Below are 19436 nucleotides of genomic sequence, written 5' to 3' on the forward strand. Positions count from 1 at the left end.
TATCTATTATTTTATCCCCTAAACAAACTCAGATGTGATCCAGTCAAAACTGAAAGCGCGCGGGCTGTTTTCTCCAGGCTTCAAAATCAAATCAAGCTCGCAAACTGAGGTTCACACTCTTCCCGAGTTCTTTGTGAGTGTCAAACTAAACAAAATCAGAAAAAAGAAGGGAGGAAGAAGGGAAATTCCCATTTATCTTGTTGTGTTACATTCCTCTTGTCTGTGATTAGCAGCAATAAAGAGTAATAAAAATTAAATGATGATGAGATTAGATTGATTAACAAGATTAATTAATGAGAATGCCGGTGATCTGATAAAACAATAAAAAAAAAATTTAAAAAATGTCTAATACAAACTCAGGCATGGCAAGGGAGGTTTATTTGTATTGCACCTTTCAAACAGAAGGCAAAGTGTGTTACATGAAATTTTAAGATGACATAAAGACAAGATTTAAAAGATACAATTAACTAAAAGTAAACAAATAAGATAAGACATAAAAACAAGATTTAAGAGACAGCTGGATAAAATTAAAATAAAAAAAACCTAGAATTTAAAAAAGCATCTTTTTTTCCATCATTCATTATCAGATTTATCCTTCAAACTGCAAATCTGACATTTTTGCTGCAGTTTCTTGTGACCAAGTAATAAAAAAAAGTAGCTGATAAATGAGGAGGTGATGAAAACAAACAGGAAAATAGAAAATAAGAGCATAATGAAAATGCTTGTGGGTTCAAGAAAAAAGTGAAAAACTGTCAATTGAAGCTATAAACGATGTGAATAAACAAACAACTGATTTCCAGTTTCATATTTCACTGCTGCAGTTTGTCATAGGACAGTTTATCACTTTTTTCCAGTTCACATTTATGACTTATTTCCTGTTAATTCCACCTTGCACTGGTAGTGTGTGTGTGTGTGTGTGTGTGTGTGTGTGTGTCTAGTCTCATCAAGGGCCCAGCTTGTCAGCTCTATCAGCCGGGAGGCAGAGACTGATGAATAAGGATTTAATGTGCCCTGTAGTGAGAATAGGCTCTGTCACTGGAAGAATGGAATACCAGAACACACACACACACACACACACACACACGCGCACACACACGCACGCACACACACACGCTCCCTGTTGGGCTGAGTCATATTTCTGCAGTTTAAAGCCTGATGTAACTCTGTTCCCTGAGCTGATGGGCCATTACTGCTGACTGATAGACACCAGCCAGACGACTTCACAGCTAAATCAGCCCTAACATTTCTGCTGAAGGTCACTGTGAGAGACGCAGGACGGGAGCGGGCCGGGACGTCGCCCCCGGCCAAATGTCGGCCTGTTTGTGGTCGGTAAATTGTGTGATCTGGCGGCGAGGCGGCCGCTGCTCACAGACTGAAGATCTGAGCGAGGTAATACAACCACAAACCAGGAGAGGTTTAGTTTGCACAGCTACATCTCACTAACTCATCAGCTGGCTCCTCTCTCTGCCATCTTTCTTGGAGCGAAACATCCAAGAGAGAGGAAATGATCATCGATTTCAGACGTCAGGCTTCAGGCCATGAGACTGCAGTCATCAAGCAGCAGGAGCCACATTTGAGTTTATTTTTTTTATGTATATATGTAATTTAATCATTTTTCAGATTCAGATTCCTTTATTGTCATTTCGACATTACATCAGAGATGCACTGTGAAACGAAGTAACGATGCATTGGTCACGATAAAAAAAATTGGATAAACACCATAAAAGAGTAAAAGAATAAAAAGAACAAGAATAAAAGAATTAAAAAAAAAAAAAAACAGGTCAGAGAGAGGCAGTATAAATATATAAATATATATATATTTTAAAAAAAAAAAAAAAAAAAAAAAAACAGGCAGAGGGGGGGAACGTGGCTTACACAGACACCGTCACGGACCTCAGGCTCAAAAATAAAGGTGCCAACTGGAACCAAAAATGTGTCTTCAGAGTGATGCCACAGATGGGCCATTTTTGGTTCCACAAAGAACCTTTTATCAAGAGCTTCTTTGAAGGCCCATTGAAGAGCTATTTCTTTATAGAACCCCAACAGTGCCTCAAAGAACCATCAAAAATTGTTCCTTTAGAAACCATGAACTGGTTCAGTAAATAAACTTTTTTCTGAATGGTTCTTTGGTAGTTTTTCAGAATAAAAGCCTCTCTGAGTGTTTTAAATCAGGTGACTGTGTGCAGGTTGAAAACCAACATGAACATGTTGTTGTCCGGTTCTCCACGTTCCTTGTTCCTTCACTGGGTTCCAGACGAGCTATTAAAAATGTTTTCTGATGGTTTATAGAGCGAGACATTAATCCATTCACTGAGGAAATAATCTGCACATTAATCCACAAGGAAAAGAATTGTTAGCTGCTGCCGCCACCAAATAACTCCAATAAACATGAAGAACCTTTAGCACTTTAAAGAACCACAGAAAGTGTGTGAGGAACCAGACTCTAAAAAAGAGGTTCTTTGTGGAACCAGGGAGCATTTTGAGGAACCATTTAAAAACCAGTATGAACGGTTACAGTTAAATTTTACGGACGCTGAGAAAACTCCATCTTCATATTTTCATTTTAACTTTGTTTTTATGATAAATGCTAAGCAGCAGGGAACGATGAAGCCGCTGTGGATTATTTTGGGGAGAAGGCTGTGAGTCTGACATGCAGGACCTGCACGCCGCGTGGCAAAAACACTCGGAAACTGGAGTCGGGGTTAAAAGGAAAAAGCCCAACTTGAAGTTTTGATGCAGCTGCTGCAGCACGTCAGGCTCCTGGTTCAGGGCTCTGAAGATACTGCTGCTCCTACTGTGACGGCACGGCCCTTAAGGTCGCTCGATTCACACCGAACGGATTTAAACAAACGACATGACAGCCTGAGGAGCAGACCGGATGTTTTCGGTGCATTTCTATGGTTCGGACCCTCAGTGTGTGTTGCGGCGATCTGTCCAAACTGAGAATGACAAAAAGTTTCCGACACGAGCTTTAATGCTTCTTGGGCGTTTGGATTATATCCGGTCACGTTCAAGTAGTGCTGCGCGGTATACACGGTATGACGGTAGAAACTATATAAATTGAGCCACGGTAGAGATTTGTGCTCTACCGTGGTATCGTCAACTTATCGATCACGGAATTGCGGACGGAATCGCGGAATTAGCCAAATAAAACGGAATCTACCGGCACCGCACGAGCCAAAAGGCAGAGAAACTTTCCAGCTACAGCAGCGCACTGACATAGATTGTGTAACAAAGCGAAGAGGTGCCACTCTGCTGTAGTTTCACTGGCTAACAGCAGCACACTGGCTTAGCTTGTCTATTTAGAGAAGAGGTATCACTTCAGCTTATTTTTCATATTCAATCTGTGTTATTACAGGCATACTCCTGCTCATTCATTGGTAGTTGAATTGTTAGGTCTGTTTGATAAGTAATTTGCATTTTTAAAACAAATAATAATTTAACATATTGTTAAATTATTGGAGTCAAGCTTAGTGGTAAACATCTACTCCTGCAAGATAATTTATTATGTTCTACAACTCATAATACTACATACCGAGTGTTTGAGCAACGTATCTCCTCTGTGCTACAAAAGATCTGTCATAACCCCCCAAAGTCCTCTAGTCCAAAATTTTGTACTTTGGACTAGAGGAACCAAAGTTCAGTGTTTATGTTTGCAGCTAATTTTAAATATTAAACCAAATGTTCTGTGACACTTTTTGCACAAGAGAACTGTTTACAATATTCACTTTATTTTTGTGAGAATTTTTGTACTTCTAAATCCGTACCTCTCTTGTTCTTTGGACAATAAATGCTCAAAAAATTACATTATATCTTTGCTTTTTTTTGTTGTTATTGTTTTTAAAACAATTTAGCCTTGCAAAGGGTCTAAAAAACCCATTCAGAAACACTTCCATGATAAGTTTTACACTGCAACATTTATACCACGATATATACCGTTACCGTGAGGGATGCAATTTATACCGTGATATGAATTTTTGGTCATATCGCCCAGCACTACGTTCAAGTCAAGATTATGATTTGCCATATACACAGAAACACGTTGGGAGTTCATCATCATGTCATTCAAACATCACATGTGAGAAGAAAATAACAATAAAACAAAGAAGACAGAGAAACACAATCCTGCAATAAAACCCATGCACCAGGCAAATGATGCAGTAACTTATGACTGTAAGGTTCTAAGTCTGTCAGTCAAATGTTTTGTGTGGTTGCAGCATCTTGTACAGTACAGACACTGCAGTGGGAAAAATATAAAATAAATCTTCTGGACTAAATATCCATTCCATCTCAAAGCAAAGTTTTATTTTCTTCCCACACACCTGCAGTCACTCTGAACTGGACCACCGGACTAAATGATTCATCTACAAAAAAATAAGTGATGATGAATCAAAGATGTAGATTGAGATTATTTGCAGCCCTGGAGGAGTCTGACTGGCTGCTTGTGTTGTTTAATAAAGTTTTGTGAAATGTGTGTGTGTGTGTGTGTGTGTGTGTCTCCAGGTGAAGTACAAGAAGGACTTTGAGGAGAGCAAAGGCCGAGGCTTCAACATGGTGTCCGACACGCCAGAGATGCAGAGACTCAGAAGGACCCAGGAGCAGATCAGTAACGTATGCTCACACACACACACACACACACACACACACACTCCCATGGCGTTCAGTGAGGTGACAGCCTCCTGGTTGTCATGGTTGCCAGGTATTCCTGCTTCCTGTGTGTCCTGCTGTTTGTGTGTGTGTGTGAAGTGATGAAGCGTGCGGCTGAAATGTGTGAGAAACAGAGTGGGTGCACTTTGGTCACTGAGTGCAATAACACACACCCGCACACACACACACACCTACACACACACACGTGCAGCGGCCCAGCGGTGGTGACGCTCCCTGCAGTCTGAAGAGGATTTTCTTCGCCCATCAGTGTAAGTGACTTCCTTTGCTATTATTAAAGAGAAAATATTTTTATTATTTTTAGGTTGGTGTCTAAAAAAATAGAACTTAAAATTAAAATAAAGAACAAAATAATGGAGGTAACTTGTTTTCCTGGGCTCCTCTTGCACCAAGTATCTAACCAGCATTCATTATTAATAAGCCTCTGGTTGCTGATTAGCTGGTCGTAATGGTGGCTCCGCCCTCCTCGCTGCTGCACTACGAGTCGCAGTGATTGGTCGATTTCCTGATGAGGTTCAGGTGAGACAGAAACAGCCAGGGCTGGTTCTGATTGGTTCGTTCTTCTGGTCAGAGTCCAGAGTCCAGCTTTTTTTTTTTTTTACATCTTTTAAAAACCACCCAGGCTGCAGAGCCCGTGCAGACACTAGGGGGCAGAGTTTTTCACAGTGTGTGTGTCTGAGCAGGTTCAAACACTTTAAATAATAAAATAATTATAATAATATAATAATAAAAGAAGCGGCAGGTTTGTTTTGTCTCACAAATTTACATCAAACTTGTGTTTGTACTTTTTTTATTTTACTTCCTGATCTGATTTTCTCAGTGTAAAAAAAAAAAAATCTCCTCCTTCTTCTGCTCCTGTTACTTCTTCTTTTACTTCTATTTCTTCTCCTTCTTCAACTACTACTTCTCCTTGTTCTACGTCTTCCTTCTCTACTTCCACTTTTTCTTCTCCTTTTTATTTCTTCTTCCTCTACCACTTCTACTTGTTCTACTTCATTTTCTTCAACTTCTTCTCCTTCCTCTTTTCCTTCTACTACTTCTATTTCTTCTCCCTCTTCTCGTTCTTTTTCTTCTTCTTCTTCTTTCTCTAGTACTACTACTCCTTCTTGTTGTACTTCCACTTGCTCTACTTCTTTTTTCTTCTTGTTCTTGTTCTTCTTCCTTCTTCCAACACACTCTTCTTCAGTATCTCTGTTTGTGTCAGTCGTATACTCTGTAAAAAGCCATGTATTTATTTATGTTGTTATTAGTTTATTTGATTAAGGACAGTGTTATTTTCCATAGTGACGTTTCTGCTGATGTAGTGTTTACGAGCACTGAGGGATTTGGACCAATGAGACAGAAAAAGGAACAAGAACATAGAGAAAATAAGTTCTTTATGTTCAAACAAACGTAAACCTGCAGCCTCAAAAGTCTCAAAAACCTTAGAAATTAAAAGCCATTAAAAGTGTCAAGTCATTTTAAACCAGCAACTCCTGATCTGTAAGACTGGAGCTCTGATTCTTTTTATTCTTTCATGTGTGTCAGTTTGCCTGCATATATATGTGTGTGTGTGTGTGTGTGTGTGTGTGTGTGTAGGCGTCCTAGATGATGCGTGGCCCGGTGACCCACTGACCCCCAGCAGATGATGCCGAGGTAATTTCTCTCATTTCTCTCCTTCCCTCTGTGTGTGTGTGTGTGTGTGTGTGTGTGTGTGTGTGTGTGTGTGTGTGCGTGCCTCTGCTGCTCACCTGAGCGAGTGATCGCATTATTCCACTGTGTTAACACACCAGATTACCACACACACACACACACACACACACACACACACACACACTCTATCTCTCTTTCCAATAGTGTGACATTCTCCAGCCCACACATGGTTTATTTTACCGCCCGGCTCTTTTCAAGCTTGACCTGATGATGAGAGAGGAGGAGGAGGAGGAGGAGGAGGAGGAGGAGGAGGAGGACGAGGAGCGGGGGTAGACTTGAGCGCTCTCGTTAATTATCTCTCCGAGCGAGAAAAAAAGGGCCGGCGTGGAGAGACAGCCTCCTCTTCCCTGCAGCTCGTGTTTGTCAAGAGATGGTCAATTAAAAACAGGGATTTTCCTATTTAGCTTTAGAGTCCAGTCATTTTAGGACAAATTGCAAGAGAAGCAAATTCAACTGATGTTGGATCCTCAGTTTGTCCTGAGTGAGGGGAAAAAAGAAATCCCATTGGTGGAAAGTTTAGAAAATCACCTATATATGACCACATAATACCAAAAAAAAAAAAAAAAAAAAAAAAAAAAAAAAGACCCTTTTTTAAACACAGGTGAATGGGGTTCAACATTTTACTTTCAGATATCACTATAAAAATTCACAAGATGATGACACACACAAAGACAAGAAAAAAAGTCAATTACAAGTTCTTTGAATTATTCTGTTTACACATGCATATCATATCACACATTATCTGATTTGATATGCACTAATAAGGAATAGAAGGAATAAATGCCAGAACAGATATTTAAACAGTGAATTAAAAGGTTACTAAGGAACAGCTAATGTTCTCCTACAGCTAACAGCATGTAGCTAATACAAGGATACAAGGATACTAGGATACAAGGAAGTTTATTGGTCATTATACAACAGGTTGAATAATGAAATTGAAGTGTGGTTCCCTCTTGATTACAGTTTTTCTCGATTGCTAAGACACATTTCTTGAAAGTTGCTCTCCTTTTCTCTAACCTGTGAACACGAAACCCAATTTTCAAGCTACATTCACAAAACCTCAGACTCCTCTTGCAAAACCAAACTTTCACCTCAAAACAGTTCAATCTGTGCTCAAAACTGAACTGTGTTGTCAAATTGTGCCCCGAGTCAATCAAAATTAAAAACACTACTGAGCAGTCACTAAACACTACATAGAAAAATAGAAAAGACAATGCTCAGGGCATGAAGCTGTAGAAATAAATAAATAAATAAATAAAAACCTGTGCATTTAGCACTTGTACATAGTAAAAAAAAAAAAAAAAGTACAAAAAACAGAAATCTTGTGTATTTACACGTAGCACTTGCACAGTACAAAAACAAACAGAAATCTTGTGCATTTAGCACTTGTATACAGTAAGCCTACGTAAAAATAAAGTACAAAAATATACATGGAATACTAGGCCTACAAACAGTTAGCCTAACCCTCCATTACAATACTACAGTACATTGGCACAGTGATGTACTGAAACATATATTTACTTACAGTATACTGTGGTACAGTATATAGCATGGTCATACATTTACATACTATAATGTCAAAAAAGGTAATTACCTGCTCTCTTCTCTAAATCTTCGGATTATGATGGACACAGTGAATCTACTGATGTTTGGTTGTACCCTTTGTCCGGCCTCCTTCATGCTCATACCATGGACAAGAACATGGTCAATCACAGTAGCTCTCATTTCATCAGATATTACTGTTCTTTGTCTTCACTGACCTCCTTGACCACCTCGACCTCCTTGACCTCCTCGACCACCTCGACCTCCTCGACCACCTCAACCTGCTCGACCTCCTCTCACACAAACTCCTCCTCTCAGATTTCTGTCCATTGTAGGGCCTCACACAGCAGTGCTCTCTGAACTGGCTTCTATATGTTCCCTCACATCATTATCCACAAGTGTGATCAATTTTGAGTTGTTGTGTTCAACCAGTGACACCAGTGCTTTACTTGTGTTTGACTTTTGCCACCAGTGCTCACCATTATGCAACACAGGTGCATCACAGTGAGAAAATGTGTATAAACTTGTCAAAGAAGTGCAAAATGTGTTTTAGTGGCTGAGAATATGTCTGCAAGTTGTGTCTAACTCTGCGAAAAGTGCTTAAGGTTCTGCCAAAAGGATGACCGATTCAATAAATGGGTTCAGAGCACTGTGAATCTGGTTCAGAGAAGAGGTTTAGTGTTTTAGCAATTGAGAAATACTGTAAGCTAATGTTCTACAGCTAACAACATGTGTTCATTAATCAATTCATCTCCTATCGATGAATCAATTCATCTCCTATCGGCAGCTAAAAGACGAAGCCATGCTCCGTCTTTCGTGAGGAAAAGCTAATCCACTCAAACTAAGAAATCAGAGGAATGTCACAAGAGCAGTGAAAAACAGAGAGGCCACAACCGGAAAAACAAAAACAATAACGCAAACAAAAACACACATCACCACATCGCGGAAATGGACTTTATCATACAGAGAAATGCACGTTTAGTTATTCAGAAATGTTGCAGATTATTACTTTAAATTCTGTCGTGTGCTGGTGTTGGTGAGGAACGAGCAAAGTGACAGATCCACATACTGAGAGGGAGGAAGAACAGAGAGAGAGAGAGAGAGAGAGAGTTGTTTATATCTGTATTGTCATTGTGTACATTGTATCATTAGTCACTTATCCATTTGTTTATTTTATTTATTTGTTTGTTTATTTTTTTATTTTTTACTAATGTTATTGTCATTATCACTGTTATTTGCTTTGGCAATTATAAGCACTACCTTGTCATGCCAATAAAGCTGTTTAAATTGAAAAAAATTGAAATTGGGAGAGGGAGAGGGAGACGGAGAGAGAGAGAGAGAGAGACAGAGGGAGAGAGAGAGACAGGGAGAGACAGAGGGAGAGAGAGAGAGAGACAGACAGAGGGAGAGAGGGAGAGAGAGGGAGAGAGGGAGAGAGAGAGAGAGACAGAGAGACAGAGGGAGAGAGGGAGGTGAAGGCGATGCAGGGAGGAGGAGGCCGGTGTTGTTTTTGCTGCGCGGTGCGTCGCGCTGAAGCCGGTTCACATCAGGACAACATCAGAGCCATTTCTCCTGGGAAAAGCTTTGTTTCTTCAAAATTCATTAACAAGATCAGAGAGAGGGAGAGAAACAGAGGGAGAGAAAGAGAGAGAGAAACAGAGGGAGAGAGAGAGCGCCGGGTCAGCACAGCCTCCCTGTTTTTTTTTTTTTTTTAACTCTGATGAAAACCGCTGGGTTTCACTCCGCCGCCTCGGAGGGAGCGCGGTGACCGGAGGAGACGCTTTCATTCAGGGAGCACGGCGACGGCGAGCGCGGGCGATGCGACAAATTCAAACAAGAGAACCAATCAGAGACAACGCTGACAATTTGAGCTCCTCCTGCCAGGTGAGCGGAGCCTGTCCGGATGCTGCAGCTTTTCTGAGCCGCGCCGCCCGGGAATCTGCAAACAGACGACGTTCCTGCACCGAGAACAGCAAAATCCAAAGCAACAGAATAAATTTAATATTCCACACATCAGCTTTTTACTAAACTGATCAGATTCAGATGGAAGCCCTTTGTAATCACCAACATTTTGATTAGTAACCTCAACTGAATTACATTTTTTTTTCTCAGTAACTGTAACTGATTACATCATCAATCAATAACCATCAATAACTGATACTTTAAAGCCTGTGTCCTGCAAGTGAGACACTTTAACAGATGCTCCCAGGACCACGACGTGATGTGTATGGGTGTTTCCTTATGAAGAAACTGGTGACTTGAGCACACACCTATGCAAACGACGTTAAAAAAAAAAAAAAAAAAAATCTGCCAGTGGGATGATATAATCCCACCTGTTTCCAGTGCAGCTTCTGGATTTTTCATTCTGGAAACGAGTGTAAATGCGTTGAAACTCAGGCAGATTAAGGCGGATCGGCTCGTCGGGATCAAGAGAAAGCCACTTGAAAAATTCTGGAGACAAGTTGATTATCTGTGGAGACCAGTGGGATTATCTAATCCCATCTCGTTTGAAGAAGATGTCGTTTTGCCAGCGGGATGCGACTGTGGACGTTTCTGCAGTGCAACAGAACACAAAGTATAAATCATTATGCACATATCAAATGAACAGACAGCATTAGAAAGTCCTCAGGGTTGCCTGGTAGGTGGAGGGGGCGTCCCGTCATCAGGCGGTCACGGGGTCGATTCCCGCTGCTGAAGTGCCTTTGAGCCTGAAATGTGCCTCCTGGGTTTTGCAGCTGCTGGTGAAGCGCAGCGGAATCTGTGTTCACACCCGCTGTTTAAAGAGAGCCAAGAATATCAGTTGGTTAGCCTCGAGATATACACTGACACACACACACACACACACACACACACATACACACACACACACACGCGCACACACACACAAATACACATGCATAAGCTTTGTGACAACCACATCCACACACACAGATGCATAACCACATGAGTGCAAATCCATTCATGATGTGCACACACACACACACACACACACACACACACACACACTTTCCCTCTCTCTCTCTCACACACACACACAGAGTCAGTGCTTGACATCCCGAAGACACAGACATCAATATTCTCTCTCACACACACACCAGCTTATCTGAGAGCTCAGATTTTGCATACACACATACACACACTTGTGCTCACACACACGCAAAAGTTTATGTGAGCGTGCATGCAAACACACACACACACACACACACACTCATTTTGTCTGTCACATGCACACATCCATGCACTTTCCCCCTGCACTCTCAACCAAACACACACACGTGCACGCTTTTTCTCTCTGTCTCTCTCTGTCTAATTCTTTCTCTGTCACACACACACACTCACACACACACACACACACACACACACACACTCTGCTTTGATGTGGCTCTCTCTCCATCTGTGTTCAGAGGCAGCAGCAGCTGTAGTTTCCTCTCTGAGCGACACGGGAACAAACACACATGAGGCTGTTTACGGCGGCGTGTCGGCGTCTTTTCTCCTAAAAGCCCCGCCCCGCTCCGGCTAAGCCCCGCCCCACTCCAGCCAAGCCCCGCCCCGCCCCGCTCCACTCTGGGAAAAACAAACAAACTGCTGTTGTGTTTACAAAAAAATTGCTCGAAAATTAGAGGGAAATTGAGCGAGTAATGACCACAAACCTGTAACCAGCCTGTTCACCTTATGGAGTCAGGACTCTGCCCCCACCAGGGTTGCCAGATCTGTGAGACAAAAGCAGCCAAACAGCAACTCAAAACCAGCCCCAAACCCGCCCAACCCGGTATAAAAACAGCCCAAAAATCAGCCCAATACCAGAACTCAAAATATGCCCATAAAAATCCATATATGTTGCTTTTAAAGTCCAACAGCATTGCTATAATTGCAAAATGCACTATAATATCTCTAAAATAACATCATAAACATTAAAGGCAATTTCCCAGGCAAAGGCAATTGAAAATCATTTCAGCTCACCTGTTAAACTGCTGGTTGTCTCCTACATAAAAAAGAAGAGGAAAAAACTCCATGAACTTGAACTATTTACAGCGTTGTCCAGTTTCTTTTTAGACATGTTGAGATCCCTCGCCCTGGTCCCTGTCATACAGAACTGTATTGAACAAGGCCAGCATCTCTCTGCTGGGCTCAAACTCGTGGCAGCAGGTTTCATTAGTCATTCAAAATATGAATCTTTATTCATAGGCATTATTCATCATCTGTATGCCACAGGTCTGCCCAAGCCCAACCCGCGGACAAAATTTGTTACCCGCGGCAACACTTAAAAAGTAGCCCAATTTGGCGGAAAAAACGCGGACTTGGCAACCCGTATTTCACCAATTAATCACCCGGGCGTTTAATACGCAAAATCAACTTGGACCCCGGGCGTTTAAAAGAACCAGGCGGCTCTTCGCTGCAGGCTTTTATTTATTTTTGCACAGACCTGCACCAGGCCATTATCGTGATCACAGTTACTGTCCAACATATTTACAGTCGGGCAATTTAAGATTACGGTGCACCCTTTTTTCTAACGTTAGCTAGCGCTCTTATTTTGACAAAAAACAAAAGTGCCGGCTAACTGTTTACTTCTGCAAAAATAAGGTGAACAGCCTTATTTTGGGGTCATCTCATTATGATGCAAATAATTGCCCCGGCGGTTATTCGGGTGGGCGTTTAATATGCAAAATGGGCGCAGACCCCAGGCGTTTAAAAGAACCCGGCGGCTATTTGCGGCCGGGCGATTAATTGGTGAAATACGGTATATCTGTGCTTTGAGTTACCTTAGCTAGCTAACATAGCAGTTTTGGTAGCTAACGAACCTAATGAAGCTAATGAACGTGGCTAACAAGCTCACGTTAGCTAGCGTTGGCTCATGCACAAACGTTAGCGGTCATGTGACGTTTTGGTCTAAATGTTGATACACAACCTAGTTTTGATTCAGAAATGTTGACGTTTTATTGTATTTGTTGGCGGTTGTGTTGTTAGCATCTCAGCTTTTTATCTTACCCACCTTTCCTCTACCGTGTAATCGCCTACATTTCCCAGAATGCCTTTCAGCAAGCCAAAATGTTGTTTTACAGATAGTTTTATATTGTTATGCCGCATTCCTTTGTACATTGAACCAAGTCGGAACTTGGAAAAAACCGACCTCCTACACAGAATATAGCAATGGAACACCTGAAGGAGTCCGAATTTCAAGACGGGAACTTGGAGCTTTTCGTTGTAGATCGAGCTCGTTATTTACGGAGCAGATTCAACATGGCAGTGCCCACAGTGGAATTTATTTTCCCTTGATTGATTTTATCTTGTATTTTGAGCCGAGTGAACCGTTCAATACGTTACAATTTCTCATTAGTCCCATGTAATGTTAGCCGAACTGTATTTTGATGCCTTTTCAATAAATTGCGAACATTATGCTCTCGCCTAGCTAGCTTGCTAACGATGGTGCTAGCCAGCGTTAACGTTGGCGCTGTAAACTTGGTTTAGCTGGCTCATGTTTGCTAACGTTGAGGTTACTGAACAATGTTAACTGAATATAAACTAGCCGAAGAAACATTAGCTTCGTGGGGGCGTCCATGTTTGTTTCCGCTACTTCTGACCAAATACAATGGAACACATTTATATTGGAAGTTGGGCTCCACACATTTTTTTTTAAGTTCCGACTTCGTTTTTTTTTACCCAAAGGAATGCAGCATTAGTCTTACAGATTTATAGCAGTTCAGGCTAAAAGTGAACATGTAGATCACTTTTCAAATCATAATAAACAAAGTCTGGTGTGTGTGACAGATTTGGTGTGTGTGTGATGATATTAAACAACGAGTCATGCGTTGTTTAAATCTGTAATTATATAAAGCTCAGTCTAAAACTGAACTAAACATCGACAAAAAAAGATCCTGGGCTTTCTCTCCAACAGTGATCAACTTGTTTCCAGAATTTTCTTGAATCGAGTGTCGTTTTTCTTGATCTCACAGTGGACTGATGTGTCATATTTATACAAGATTTGAAGACTGAATGAGGCTAAATGACTTGGTACGGCGTTTTGTTTGCAGTGAGGTGATAAAATGTAGAGAGAACAGGTTGTTTTCTGTCTTTTGTTCTCTTTCTTTCTTTCTTTCTGTTGCTCTTTGTGTTTATTCGTCTCTCTGTCTCTCTCTCTCTGTGTTTGTTTCTGTCATATTTTTCATTTTTTTCATCTCAGCGTTTGCGGTCATACGCCTCAGGAATGTGGTCCGTCCAGGTGGAGCTGGATGAACCACACTGAGCTACAAACACTGATCTCTCAGTGTAAATACGTCACTTAAACCTTTTATTAAAAAAAAAAAAAAAAAAGATTTCATCTATTTTTTTATTGAGTTTAATTTAATATAAATTGATTTTTTCTAATTAGTGCAGCTTCAGACGTGTAGTTTTGCTCTGTTGTTCAGGTTTTCTTTGCCCCACATGTTGTTTCATTTCCGTCTCGCTCCTCATACAAGTCAGTCAGTGTGTCACGCTGCCAGTCACACACACACACACACACACGCACACACACACACACACACGCACACACACTGTCCAACTGTCAGCCAGTGACAGGCATTACCTACTTACACTCAAATACACTCTAAGTATGCAGACAAACATGAATCTGCATGCACACACACACACTCTCTCTCTCTCTCTCTCTCTCTCACACACACACACACACACACTCTCTCTCTCTCTCTCTCTCTCGCTCTCACACACACACACACACACACACACACACACACACACACACACACACACCACACACATTTTTGTACTTCTGCCCTCATGACGACCTTCCACTGGCTTCTTTGATCTTTTACCCTCTAGCCCCGCCTAAAGCCATAATTAATCTTTACTTTGTGTTTTGTTTAATTTATTGTTAACTCTTATGTGCTATTTACTTTCTGTCTTTCTCTCTTTCTTTCTTTCTCTCTTTCTTTCTTTCTCTCTCTCTGTCGTTCAGATTGTGTTCTTGGGCGTGTTTAAGCATAAAGGGTTTCTTTCCTCTCCAACACATTTTTTTTTCTTCCTTGTTGCTTGTCGTGCATGTAGGCTTTTTGGGAGCAAAGAAATAACACACACACGCACACACACACACACACACACACGCACACACACACACAGAGAGAGAGAGGCTGTCATGTCTGCTGAGAAGGAAGCTCGGTGATAAAAACACAGAGCTGGACGAGCAGCCTGACCTCTGCACCCGAGACCCGAGTTCAGTTCCTGCTTCCGGCAACACCTTTCGTGTGTGTCCAGTTTCCGTGTTGTCACCTGAATGTCACATCACCTCTCTCTGACTTCAGGTGGTTTTGGTGCCTAAAGCCAAACCGTTTGACGCGTGATGAAAGCGAGAAAGCCCGAGGCGTCTCATCCTGATGCTGAAGGACGCGACTCGGCGTCGGCATCAGACGCGAAAAGGGGCGCGACCGAGCTGTGTTTGGGAATGAGAATGCATTTCCCCCTCTCTCTCTCTCTCGCTCTCTCTCTCTCTCTCTCACACACACACACACACACACACACACACATTGACATTTTCAGAAAATGGCCGCTACCAATAACTGAGCTGAATAAGTGATAAGTAATTAACATTTTTTTAGTCTCGGTCTGAGAGTGTCTCTGATGACTGGTACTGGTCTGTCCGTGTGTGTGTGTGTGTGTGTGTGTGTGTGTGTGTGTGTGTGTGTGTGTAAAACAGCACATTCCTTCCAGCATGCGACACTCTCTCTGAATCCCCTCACCTTCACTGCCATATGCCTCCCTTGACCCTCACACACACACACACACACACACACACACACTCAACAGTGACACGTTAATATGCAATCTTGTTCCCTCTCGCATCTCAAACTCTCTCTCTCTCTCTCTCACACACACACACACACACACACACACAGTTTCTCGATCACACACACAACATGCAGCTCTGATTCAGACGAAGGGCATGGCGGCCGATAAGGACTTGAGTAGGAGGCTAAATGTGGAAGACAGCCGAGATAAAGTGGAGTGTCCGACGTACCGGCAAACAGAATCCAGAGCGTCCTGTTCGCAGACGGGACGCTTACAGCCTCACAGCTTCTGCCGGAACGGAGAAAGGGCGGCCGAGTCACCGAAAACGTTTCAAAGACGACTTCGAAGAACTGGAAAAGTCAACCCGGACGTTCAGACCCAGGCCGAGGGAGAGCGGAGCGACGCTAGAGAAGAAGAAGTCGAAGAAGCCGAAAACGGAGACGACGTCCTGAAAACGGAGAGGCGTAAAGGCTGATCGCGACGCCGAGGACGCCAAACGGGACATCTCGAGAGGGTGACCGTGACCTTGAGGAAAAGAAAACCTGGGTCAAGATCAGGACGTCCGCCGAGATCAAGACGGCGAGGAAGACAAAAAGGGCGGACTGAACTGTTTTAGAAGCTGGAGAAGCGTGCCGCGACGTTTAAAAAGCCGCAGCAAGTGTCGACATCCAGAGGCTGCAGAGGCGACCGAGACGTCGGGGAGCGGGAGGAGGAAGAGCAGCGCGCCACGTGAGGAAGACGAGGGCCGACCGCAGCGCCGAAGACGCTGGAGAGGTAAGACCAAGACAGGGAGGAAGACGAAAAGGCGAGCACATTGTCGAGGAATCCGTGAGGAAGAGTGAATCCTGAGGAAGTGAGACGGATCCCGGCGGCTTCACAAGGCGAGCGCGACCTCGAGGAAGCTGAGAGACGCCGATCGAGCCGAAAGGAAGACCACGCTGACGAAGACGAAGGGTCGACCGAGACGCTGAGGAAGATGAAAGGGAAACCAAGTCCTGTTTTTTTGGGATGAAGGGCTGTAAAAAAAAAAAAAAAAAAGAAAGAAAAAAGAAAAAGCAAACTTGAACCTGAGGAAGCTGACAGGGCCTCAGTCCAGAGGTTTTGTCCAGAGGTCACCACATTTGACATCAGATCCATAACAGAGAACAAACGATCGATGACAGACTGTAGTGCCTTTCACAATAAAAGCTCAGTCAGCAAAGATGAGAAGAGGAACCTGCTTCTACTTTGTTTCTTCTACTTTTCATCATTTCCCAAATTTCCAAATGGAATGAAAAAAGACACTTTGGACTTTTACTGCAGGAGATTTTTACTGCACTACTTCTACTTCTACTGCAGTCACATACCAGCAGAGGAACAGTACTTTAATTTGCAGTACTCTTTCCACTCTTTTTTCTCGCCCGCCAACAAAAATCAGTTTCTACTTTTTGTGCAAAATAAATAACGTGTCCAAAGTGTGAACATCCTCATGTTGACAAAATCAAATTTTATTTTGTGGTCAAAAAATGGGAAATCATTTTGCCCCTGATCCTTCAGTGTTTACTCAAGAGACCGGCCTTTTTTCCTGCAGCTTTGAACTGAATTTTTTCTCTCCCTGGTCGTATTTCTCTGTAAAGGATCTGATGCCCCCGTGACATTTGAGCGCGTCGCTGCTAAACCCTGCAGGTCATCGATAAGAGCGAGCCGTGATGTGTTTTCAGAAGCCGTCTCGGGGCGTCTTTGTCTCACCGATGCAATTTGTATTTCCTCTTTCTCTCTTCTTTCAGATTTTATTTGCAAATAAAGCCGCCTGAGCTCCACGGGCAGGTTTATGTAATCCCCATCAGCGTTTAAATCACGTCTCATTTTTATTGACTTGCTCTTTCGCAATAACCTTTTATTGTTGTTTTGATCTCTCTTTTATGATCCCGCCTTTACTTTAATATTTTTTTTTACCTTGTTTTTATTGCTTATGCTGTTGATTTTATGCATTTTTTAAACTTTTGCAACACTGTAAAATGCTGTGTAAATGAAGAATATTACTGTTCTTTTCCCCCTCAGCTTGACTTTGTCCTCAGAGGCCACCGGCATGGAGGAAGAGGAGGCTTCAGCTTCTTCATCGATGGATGGAGAGATGGAGAAGGTTGTGACGATGGAGGGAAGGAAAGACGTTGCCAAGGAAACGGTGGTAACCGCAGTGACCACCATCACCACGGCTGTCAAGACAACAACAACGAGAGGGACGGAGGTAGAGGAGGAGGAAGGCGGCGCTGAAATGGAGAAAATGACCGTGGAGGAAAAAGAGGAAATGATGGAGAAGGAGGAGGAAGCGGAAACGGAACCGGAGACGGAGCCGGAGACGGAGCCGGAGACGGAGCCGCAGACAGAGGAGGAGGAAGGAGACGACGAAGAGGAGCAGGAAGGTGGAAGAAAACCAGCCGCCTGTGCACCGTGGGAATCAGAGGTGAGAACTTCTCAAGATCAACAGAAACACCTGAGAGACACATTTTCAGTAGCTGAGAAGAAGTGAAAAAACTTGTGGATGTTAGTCATATGAGTTCAACTTGCAACACACACACACACACACACACACACACACACACACACACACACACACACAAACTCCTGTTCCTTCCTTGAACTCGTGAAAACAGATAATTAATTTGTTATCTTTGAGATCCGCTCGCTTGCTGAATCATTCATGGAGACACAATGATGAAAAAGAAAAGGTTAGATAAAACTTTTTTCTAAGAATCCTAAACCGGCTGAGAGCGACTTCTCTGACTCGGCTCTCTTTTCTGCACAGCCCATCTGAGCGGCTGAGGTTTTATCTTTTTTTTAAGGTTGTCACCTTGTACTGTCACTGCTTTCTGTTGGAAAAGTCCTTCAGAAGAGAACCAGAGCTTTTCAGACTGCTTCTTCTTCTTTTTTTTTTTTTTCTAAGTTTTGTCGGCTGAGAGTGAGTTCTTTGTCTCAGGCCTGTTATGCCCGGCCTGAGGATGAGCAGTGCCACAATGAATGCAGTCCCTAAAAAAAAAAAAAAAAACAGGGTTTATTCTTCAGTTTTCATGGAAAAAAAAAACAGATGATGGCATAAACAAGTGTCAGAGTGAGCACGGCCAAAATATCAAACATAATCAGGTCTGATAATGAAACTTAACTTTCCTAACACAACAAAACAAAATAAAATACAGGTCTCTTACATGGCTGCTGAACATAAATCAGGAGAGACGGTAATCAAAAGAAAAAGGCCTCTCACTCTGGCAATCACACCCACATTTGGACATTGTTTTTTGGGCTAAATCATGTCGTTCCACCTTAATTTAGCCCAAAAATGGCCGTTGAAAACTGAGCAGTGTTTAGTCCGTTTGATTTGGACCTAATTTAGCCCAAAAATAGACGGTAGATGGTACAGGGAAGATGTTCTAGAGATGTCTTTTCAACTACTACAACAACCTGGACTGCTCTAAAGTATGTCACCATATATTTACACACACAATAACATGCCAAGTCGCTGCAGCACGGCACAGCAGCTCGGTCGGGTTGGGAGCCAGGAAGGAGGAGGAGTGAGAGGTGTCGCACAGAACTGATCTCTCAATTCAGGCGCCGTCAGTCTCCCGTCCGATGAGCATGTCCACGAAACCCTGTCGCCGTAACCAGGTCATAATTTAGGCGCTATTCGATTGAGAGGGCGGCGCACACCTCCTGAGCTTTTCCTGCTCATTCACATTGGACCAACAATGACCGAGCCTCCTTTGGCAGCTTCAAAGTGGCTGCAG

At 42.6% G+C, this 19436-nt stretch overlaps 1 protein-coding gene across 1 annotated transcript in view; it reads left to right on the forward strand.

Annotated features, from left to right (window-relative positions):
* The window catches only part of nebl (nebulette), a 174541-nt gene that overhangs the window by 43719 nt on the left and 111386 nt on the right, over positions 1-19436 (forward strand). Inside the window, exon 4 of the mRNA XM_030079623.1 lies at positions 4504-4611. Within this exon, the coding sequence (XP_029935483.1) occupies positions 4504-4611 (108 nt within the window). The remainder of the gene's footprint in view (positions 1-4503; positions 4612-19436) is intronic.

The sequence above is a fragment of the Myripristis murdjan genome, chromosome 20 (assembly GCF_902150065.1).
Source record: "Myripristis murdjan chromosome 20, fMyrMur1.1, whole genome shotgun sequence".
In the NCBI taxonomy this organism is placed as follows: Eukaryota; Metazoa; Chordata; class Actinopteri; order Holocentriformes; family Holocentridae; genus Myripristis; species Myripristis murdjan.